A 9,911-nucleotide genomic window follows, 5' to 3' on the forward strand; every position below is an offset into this window, starting at 1 on the left:
CACGTGTTCTTCTTAAACAATATTTCATTTTTTATTTTTTTTTACGGTAAACAATATTTCAATTTTTTTCAATTTAAAAAGTTGTTTTTTTTTTCACATGAAATTTTTAGTTTTTTTTTTTAAATCAATTATATCCTCAACGCGTAGCTGCGGTGATTAGTACTCGAGCTAATTGAGGAAATTTTTATTTTTTGTTTCTTTAACAATATCTTACTCAACAGCGGACCTAGTGGTGGGCTGAAGTGGGCCACGACCCACCCCCACCCTCAAATTTTTTTTTTTTTTTTTTTTGTAGGGTATTAATTTAAATGTATTATTAATGATTTTAAGTCACCCGGTATATATATATATATATATATATATATATATATGTACAAATATTAATGTAAATATTAATTTAGAGTATATTATTGATGATTATAAGTAATTCGATACACATATTAGTTCAAATATTAGTATAAATGTTAGTTCATAATTAATTGAATTTATAATAATAGATAAAATTAGCGGTTGAGCTAGCATATATAAATATGAAATGACATAAAAAAATATGTTTAATTAATATTAAATTTTTCAAATCCCCATATTTTCACATTTGTTGCAATTTTAGTCCTATCTCAATTTTTTTTCCCTTTTTGCCGTAAAATTAGCGAATTTTAATGCAAAAAAAATTTGAATTTTGGTTTCAAATTTGATATTTCATCTTTAGATTCAATGTTGGAGACAGTAAATCACCTTTATAGCCAAAAATCACAATTTTTAGAGTAAAAATATAGATTGTTAGCACCAAAATTGTAATATGTGAAAATAGAGGAGCAAAAAATTCAATTTGAAAATAGATTGACTATTTTTCGACCCACCCACAATATTTTTTCTGGTTCCGCCACTTATCTTACTAATAAAATGATTTATCTGTTGTACAAAAATAAAAATGATTTATCTTTGAATTTGTCGGGTAAAAATAATTGCACTTTGAGTGTAAAAGTAATCGTACGTATGACAAGTGAGAAAAATGAATATGAATATGCCAGTTGCATTCCATAATGGCAACGTGGCAGAAACGGAAACATAGAAGAGCAACAGCAGGGTCCAAACAAACATTATAAAAAGGTAGTGATGGTGAGTTTGAGTGTGAATCAGTGAAGTATTCAGCAAAAATATAACATAACATGGCTCAGTTGAATGCTATTCTCACACACTCATTCCTATCTACTGCTCCTTCAACACATGCAAGAGGTAATAGTACTTCACTTTCTCCTCCGTCTATGATCTTTCTTGTGTAAAAACCAACAATAAAATGATTACTTATACATAAAAGTTGACATTTTGACAACTGAGGTTGAAGTTATTAATTTTCTATCTGCACCCTCCTAACTTTTGTTTGCTATTATTTATATGTTTGCAGATCAGCTGGTTGTGCATCACAGGTTCTGCAAGGCAAACCCTTCATCATTTAAAGAGGTGTCCTTAAATATTTACATGCATGCATGGATGGGTTTAGATCCGTTGTTTGAATTTTAGGGACTGGTTGAAACAATTTTGGTTTTTAGTTTTTAAAATGTTTTTTATTTAAAAACTGTTTTAGAAAATTGTTTTTAAGAAGGGAAAACCAAAACTTGAACCAGTTTTATTTTTTTAGTTTTAAAAACTCATAAATAGAAAACAGTTTTTGAAAACACTTTTTGTAAAAACTAAAAAACTGTTTTTGAGAAGGGAATCAAACAAGCCCTTAGTCTTTTTCTTTCTTTGTGATATATATCCATTTGTTTTTTGTGGATGTTTTTCTGATGGTTCTTTCTTTTGCATGTTTTGGATTTTTGTAGTTTTACAAGAAGAACAAGAACAAGTTGATGTCACCAAGAACATGTTTTGGTGCTGCAAGTAAACATCAAGGTGATATTGTTTAGCTGAAACTACTTGATTGACATTTATATATACACAGTGGCGTAGCCAAAAAAATTATAAAGTCTAAGACAAAATCACAGTTTTGCACTGAAAAATGTCAGTTTTGAAACAAAAAAATTAGTTTTGCCCTAAACTAACCCCTAAAATACCACATAAAATACTAATTTTTTCCCAGAGCCCGGGCAAGTGCCCGGGCTGGCCGAGTGGTGGATCCGCCACTGTTAATTTATAGTATTAATCTATACAGACACTGAACACAACATTGATACATAGAAGCCTGTAACCCGCGTGTCAGTGTCAGACACTAGAGATTCGTTCGTTGCTATATGATGATTGAGTTTCAAGTTTAATGTCTGTAAATAATGGTGACATAATTCTATTGAATTGCAGTTATAAATGCAGTGCTTTATCAAGATGTAGAAAAGTCTGAGACCAAGAAGGTTGATGGACTAAGGGGTAAATTGAATAAGGTTGTTCTGGCTTACAGTGGCGGCTTAGACACATCGGTTGTTGTCCCCTGGCTGAGGTATATATATATTATGTTGTTTTGTTCCTTTTCGTATTCTCACAATTAAATTTCTATTTAATTTATTTACCAAAAAAAATTTCTATTTAATTTCACAATATTTGATGTTTATATTGCAGAGAGAACTATGGCTGTGATGTTGTTTGCTTCACTGCTGATCTAGGACAAGTATGTTATAATTTGTAGATTTCACTTTCATTAATAAAGATTTTTGTTGTTGAATGAATTTGTGTTATTGTAAAATTTGGACCACGGAAATATTGATCCGTACTTCATTTTTGTGTGCTGCGTGTTTGGTTAACAAATGCTAAATTTCATAGGGTGCAAGTGAATTGGAAGGTTTGGAAGAGAAGGCTAAAGCTAGTGGAGCTTCTCAGTTAGTGGTGAAGGATTTGAAGGAGGAATTTGTTAGGGATTATGTATTCCCTTGCCTGCGTGCTGGTGCAGTTTATGAGAGGAAGTATTTGCTTGGAACGGCAATAGCTCGCCCTGTTATTGCAAAGGTATACTTCTCATTTTAGTTTGATATAGTCTGAAAATGTAGTGGGAGACATCTCAAATCTTATACCTCGATTTTGTAGGGTTATCCTTCACGCTCCAGTGAAGGTCTGTCTTGATTGCAGTCTACCCTGGTTTTGTAGGGTTGAGTTAGACAATCAAAATTCTAAAACCCCCATTTTGACATCTAACAAAAATTGTACATACGAGATTCCATCTCATAATTTGTGTAATCATGTACCGGATCTTTACTAGTATTACATTTAAACATGTATTGTTACATACTGACTTTATAGGCTATGGTGGATATCGCCAAAGAAGTTGGAGCTGACGCTGTCTCCCATGGTTGTACAGGGAAAGGAAATGATCAGGCATGTATAATCATAATTATAATTATTAGGCTCACATCACATCAACTCATCATGCCAATTAATTTCTTCTAATATGTTGTATTTCTAATTGTACGTTCAGGTTCGATTTGAGCTATCTTTTTTCGCTCTGAATCCCAAGTTAAATGTTGTGGCTCCATGGAGGGAGTGGGATATTTCGGGGAGGGAGGATGCTATTGAGTATGCTAAGAAGCATAACGTACCTGTTCCTGTTACCAAAAAATCCATATATAGTAGGGACAGGAATCTTTGGCACATAACCCATGAGGTAAGTTATCAAGTTACCTTTGGCACATAACCCATACTAAGTTTTATGATTTGTTGTCACTTCATTCTTTTTTGTAATTTAAGATGACATTCAAAAGTGAAGACATTTTTCCTTATAAATTTCCAATTTGTAACACTGAAGGGTGATGTTCTGGAAGATCCAGCAAATGAACCTAAAAAGGATATGTACATGTTGACTGCAGACCCTGAGGATGCTCCAAATCAACCAGAGTAAGCTTGTTATTAACAAAAAATCCGCATTTACTTGTCACCGTGTACTTTAAATTGATTGTGCTCATAGACATTTCCCTCATGTCAGAATTGTTTTGTTAACGATTTTGACTACAGCCATGTTTTAAAAAAGGCCCATAACCACAATATTAGCAACAACATCAAGATTTTTTTAACCTCTATTACGACCACAATGCTAAAACAATTCTGCCATCATTCATATTTGAATGTGATTATCAAGGATCGCAACCAGGGTTTTAAAAAAGGTCCGCAATCTAGGTTTTGACATCATGATTTTTTATGTTGCTGCAATCGTAGGAGGACTGCGATTAAGGCTGCACCAACTGCATTTGACTGTGATTCTTAGTGATATCAAAGACCGCTACTTGGCCACAACTATTAATGCAATTTAAAACAGTAATTATAGCTTTAATTGTTTCTCATTTACTACTACTTAACTGGAAAATGTGTTGCAGATATGTGGAGGTTGGGTTTGAGTCAGGCATTCCGGTGTCCGTGAATGGGAAGAGACTTTCCCCAGGAAATTTGGTTGCTGAGCTGAATGAGATAGGTGGAAGGCATGGAATAGGCCGTGTCGACTTAGTTGAAGACCGCATTGTAGGCTTGAAGAGCCGAGGAGTTTATGAAACTCCAGGTGGCACCATTCTCTTCACTGCAGCAAGAGACTTAGAGACTTTAACACTTCACTAGTACAAATATGACATATTACTTAAGCATTTTACATCTGACGAACATATGTCAGATGTAAAACGCTATATGGAGTAGTCTTTTCATCTGGTCTCAATATCCACAGATGTAAAAAATATATAGACAAGACTTTTTACATCTGCCTTCAATATACCAGAAGCATAACTAAACGCGGTGGCAATCTTGTAATTATGATGACAATTATCTAAAATATATATATATCTGACCATATTTAGCCACAGATGTAACAAGTCAAGTTGAATAAAAAAAAAAATAATAATATTTTTTGGAACCAATCAGCTGATGGAGTTAATTATCTCTCTCACAAGACTAAAAAAAGAAAAAAAAAACGCTAAGACTAAAAAAACACAATCAGATCAATACCAAAAGAACCAAAACGCGCAAACCCATCTCTCTCGCGATGCAAACCCTAAGCGCCGTCGACCTCTACCTCTACCGGCGACAAGATTGAACCACTGCCTTATCTCATTCGTCTTCTCTCTCTCACTCGCTCGCAGTCGTCCTCTCTCTCTCACTCGCTCGCAGTCGTCCTCTCTCTCTCACTCGCTCGCAGTCGTCCTCTCTCTCTCACTCGCAGTCGTCCTCTCTCTCACTCGTCAAATCGAACTCCAAATCGAAGCTTGTCCTCCTTTCTCCGGCCTCTACTCTCACGAACGGAACCTTGTCTTTCCCTCTCACATCGATTCAGGTACTCTTCTTTCTTTTATAATAACCATGTGAAGATCTGCCAATGCCAATTGATCGTAGTTATATGATAGTTGGAATCATGTTTCATTATTTGGTGTAATTGATGCATTACTTATTGCTGTTAGTGCTGAAGAAACAAACTTAATGGATTATATTAACTACAAAAGTACAAACTGTTACTTCTATATACGTCTCATGCTACTTTATCTTCTGGATTGCTTACACTGATTGTGTATTTCATGTATGTCAGGTTTATTTACTTATTCATTGGAGTTGGGGCGATTCTCTTTGTCATTTCTTGTTTTGGTTGTATTGCATCGGTGACACGGAATGGGTGCTGCCTGAGCTGTGTATCCTTCTAGAATGTCTTATTAACATATTTCATGTGTTCATAATATTTCTACTAATATAAAAAAAACACGAGTTGAAGCATCTCTTCGGCCTTCTCTAATCTCTACCTCCCCTATGTGTTCGTTTGTGTTTAACTGTGCGCATGCATTAATCTTATTGGAATTGTTATTTTAGTTTTCCTTAAGCCAGCAAAGTATTCATTTTTGGTAGTCTTGCTGATCTTAGTAGAGCTTGGATGTGCAGCCTTTATATTTTCTGACAAAAACTGGAAAGAGGTAAGTTTTTATTGGCAGTTTATAATATGAAATACTAGAAGTTATATTATCATCTTATAATTATCTTCTTTTCAGGAAATTCCAAGCGACAAGACAGGAAATTTTGATACGCTATATGGCTTTCTGAGAGAGAACTGGACTATTGTGAAATGGGTTGCTCTTGGGATTGTTGTCTTTGAGGTAAGCAAGAACTGTTATATAATTGAAAATATGCTAAGAACTAATAACTTATTCTGGATATTTTTGAATTCACAATCAGGAAAATATACTGGTTTTTTAATTGACAGAAACACCTGCTAGACAACTGAGTTGCTTGACTGTAACCAACATCCTGGTGCTAGTTATTAGACCGGAGTCAACTTTAAGTAAATGATTTTTTTGGCCATGCTTTTAATAGTATATTATATTGATTAAAAGTGATATTATAAGGATATATTGCAGCGAAGTGTTGAAGAAAGAGCATTTATTAATCAATTCTAAGAGAAAGCAGAAAGAAAGGGGGACAAAATGGTTAAGGGAGTACTGATAAGGTTAAAATAGGCATATTTGAGTAATTCAGTTGTCTTCAACTTTGAAATTCAAATGTCTTGGATACAAAGTGCCTTACCCTTAACATATCTTTCGATTTAATTTAGTATTACTTTGATATTTTTAAACGTTTTTTATAATATAGTGAAAAAGTCTCCTCTTAATGTACCCTACCACCAGGATTTTGGAGAGGTACACAGTATGATAAAAGGTTTTACTTTTATACATGTATTATGTGAATGTGACGTGTCAATTGTTATGCTTATGGAATTGTAGGCTCTTCTTTTCATCTTAGCCCTTATTGTTCGGGCTGCAAATAGGCCAGCAGATTACGATAGTGATGAAGAGTTCATTAATCCAAGGCAGCAATCCCGCCAGCCTTTGCTCAATAATAGACCAGCAGGCCCTGCACCAGGTGTACCAGCTACTGGCACAGTTGATGCGCGTTCCAGCAGAAATGATGCATGGAGTACAAGGATGAGGGAGAAGGTGAAATCTTTTATCTCTGTAGTGCACTTTATTTATCATTCTTGTGTTTGGAATTTTTAATTTGCTTGTCGTAAGTCTTAACTTAGCGGTACTATTATAATTAGTGGACAGTGGTGAACCCTTTTGGGACAAGGAGGTTTATGATCCACTTTTCTTTTTTCATAACAAATGTAAAATGTGTATTTCTTTCCTCCCGCAAAAGATTCCTAACTGTTGGGCTGTTGGCTCACCTTCTTGAGAATGCTTTTAAAATTTAGTGATATTTTGTCCCTTGGGAACTTGCAAGTTTGAAACTTTTATTAGGATTAGTTTTACAGATTCGGTATATCTCGTGTTTATTTCCTTGTTTAGTCGGTATTAAAAGTATAGTTCAAGTAGTTTAACAAAAAGTATAGCTCAAGTGGAAATAGGTACTCGCGTTTGTCTTTAGTAACAGAATTTCATACTTAGTAAATAGGGGATTATCCTCGTTCTTCATCATGTTGTGAGAAGCATTGGAGTACATACTGTATTCATTCTAAAGAAATAAAAAATTAGTGACATGGTAGTGTGAGATGTTAGTGGAAATGTACGTGATCCATTTGAGGATGGTGGTGATCGACGTTTGGAATGGGCAGGGTTGTTTCTTGGTATATGAAGTAAGCACCTGAATAAAGTGTAACGCTTGTTTTAAATAGGACTGATATTTTTTACGACATTTTGATGCTGGTTAGGGAAAAATACTTTTGTGACAATTAATAATTATGTGTCCTAAGGAAAATGTAATAGTTTGCCTTTGTTCATTACACCATAAGATACCTGAAGCAGCGAAGAGTCTTTTTACAAAGTAAGTTATTACGTTATTTAGTTTGCCTTTGTTCATCCACTTGCTGCCTATTAAAGCATTGTTGATTTTTAAATTTTTGTAGTGCTTTTAAAGTTCATCAATTAGCAACATTTGGTAATAGAAAGAAGACTTCATGGATTTTTCCCAAAGTAAGTGTGACGTAAATTTTAATATTTATTTACGTTAATAACACATGATGATTGATTCGTATTTTTTTTTGGCATATATATATGTATTAACATGTATTAACTAAATGTCATTTATATGTAGACAAGGGTACAGCCTAACGACAATGACTGTGGATATTATGTAATGAAGAATATGATTGACATTGTCTCTGCTAGTATTACAAAGAATTGGATGGAGGTATCGTATTTTTCTTTATCGACGTTGTCTCTGCTAAGGTTGTATTTTTCTATGTAATGAATTTATATTTTTCTATGAGACTCATAGTTTAGTGCATTTAGCTAAGTAGTTAATGACAGTTGTATACTTAGTAGTGAATGAATGATGATAGGAAGACATTTGTATACTTAGTAGTGAATGAATGATGATATATAGGCTGCTGTGCATATTGTTGTGCTTGTTTTTTTGCTGCTGTTGATGGAGGTATCATATTTTTCTTTATCGACGTTGTCTCTGCTAAGGTTGTATTTTTCTATGTAATGAATTTATATTTTTCTATGAGACTCATAGTTTAGTGCATTTAGCTATGTAGTTAATGACAATTGTATACTTAGTAGTGAATGAATGATAGGAAGACATTTGTATACTTAGTAGTGAATGAATGATGATATATAGGCTGCTGTACGTGCATATTGTTGTATACTTAGTAGTGAATGAATGATGATATATAGTCTACCTGATGTCAATTATATAGACATTTGTATATAGGCACATGTGCTTGTTTTTTTTGCTGCTGTGCTTGTTTTTTTTGCTGTTGTGCACACTAGTAGAAAAAAGCTATTTGCTGGTTCACAATTTGGGCACCTTTTTTTGGCTCCAGCAGCTGGTTCACAATTTTTGTGCTATGCTGGTTCACAATTTTTGTGCTATATGCTGGTTCACTAAAAATGGCTATGCTGATTCATTTACCATACATTAATTAACATGTTGTAGTTTACATATGAATTATGTTATTTACATATTGTAGGTGTTCAATGATCCCACGGCATTAACAGAGGAGGAGTTGTATGATTTGCGAGACCGCTGGGCAACTTGTTTTCTTCAACTATATAATCCCGAGGTAGATTATGATGATGCCGACGAGAAAGATTAGGAGCTAGCTAGGTTTGTGTGAAGTTACAATGGACTAGTTATGATGATGTTTTAATTTGTATTTTGGATGGATTAGTATTAATTATTATGATGTTTTGTATTTTGGATTACAATGTGGTTGTACTTTAATGACATTATTACTATATATATGTTGAATGTTGAATTTGAATTTGGCTATGGATGTTGAATTTTAGTATTATCTTCTTGATGCAAGTTGTTATATTGTTGGCATTGTGGGTTAGATTTTTTTAATAAAAAAAAGATTTAAAATATATATAAAAAAAAACGCAGGTTTTTCAAAAAAAAAAAAAAAAAGTTAAGATTTCACATCAGGTAGACTTGGTCAGATGTAAAAAGTCCAATTTAATTTAAAAAAAATAATATTTGAATTTCGCCTAGGTCAGAGGTAAAAAGTGTTTTTTTACATCTGACTACGCCAGATGTAAAACGTGTATACTTACTAAGTCTCGTGCGCCTACATCTGAAATTGTTCAGATGTAAAAAGCGGTTTTCGCCAGATGTAAAATAGCTTTTTTCTACTAGTGCTTGATCGCGAAACACTTCAACTTAAAGACTCGTTAGCACTGAAATATGCAGAGTTAGTGTATGCTGGTAGGTGGTTTGATCCACTTCGTGAGTCGATGGATGCATTCATGGAGAACATCTCAAAGACTACAACAGGATCAGTGTATTTGAAACTGTATAAAGGTAGTGTTTCTGTGAGGGGCCGGAAGAGTCCTTATAGTTTGTATAGGGAAGATATTTCTTCATTTGAGAGTGGTGAGATATATAATCATGCAGATGCTGTTGGGTTTATAAGGCTCTATGGTCTTCCATTGAAGATCAGAGCCATGATGGAACAAGGCATTTAAATGTTACTTTGTTTGGATTATTAGGTGTGTGTGTGTGAGTCTTGCTTGTTCTTGACAATG

At 33.9% G+C, this 9,911-nt stretch overlaps 2 protein-coding genes across 2 annotated transcripts; both read left to right on the forward strand.

Annotated features, from left to right (window-relative positions):
• Positions 1-1,130: 1,130 nt before the first annotated feature.
• LOC123897013 (argininosuccinate synthase, chloroplastic-like) lies at positions 1,131-9,885 on the forward strand. Its single transcript, XM_045947494.1, has 11 exons — positions 1,131-1,236; positions 1,406-1,461; positions 1,824-1,893; positions 2,296-2,431; positions 2,551-2,599; positions 2,752-2,934; positions 3,226-3,300; positions 3,401-3,586; positions 3,728-3,816; positions 4,293-4,518; positions 9,525-9,885. The coding sequence occupies exons 1-11, from the start codon at positions 1,170-1,172 to the stop codon at positions 9,849-9,851; spliced, it is 1,464 nt and encodes a 487-aa protein (XP_045803450.1). The 5' UTR covers positions 1,131-1,169; the 3' UTR covers positions 9,852-9,885.
• On the forward strand, positions 4,828-9,156 carry LOC123897462 (tobamovirus multiplication protein 2A-like). Its single transcript, XM_045948115.1, has 7 exons — positions 4,828-4,832; positions 5,123-5,233; positions 5,483-5,582; positions 5,778-5,858; positions 5,934-6,038; positions 6,663-6,875; positions 8,855-9,156. Exons 1-7 carry the CDS (start codon positions 4,828-4,830, stop codon positions 8,978-8,980), a joined length of 741 nt encoding a protein of 246 aa, XP_045804071.1. The 3' UTR covers positions 8,981-9,156.
• Positions 9,886-9,911: the final 26 nt, after the last annotated feature.

Source organism: Trifolium pratense, linkage group LG7 (assembly GCF_020283565.1).
Source record: "Trifolium pratense cultivar HEN17-A07 linkage group LG7, ARS_RC_1.1, whole genome shotgun sequence".
NCBI lineage: Eukaryota > Viridiplantae > Streptophyta > Magnoliopsida > Fabales > Fabaceae > Trifolium > Trifolium pratense.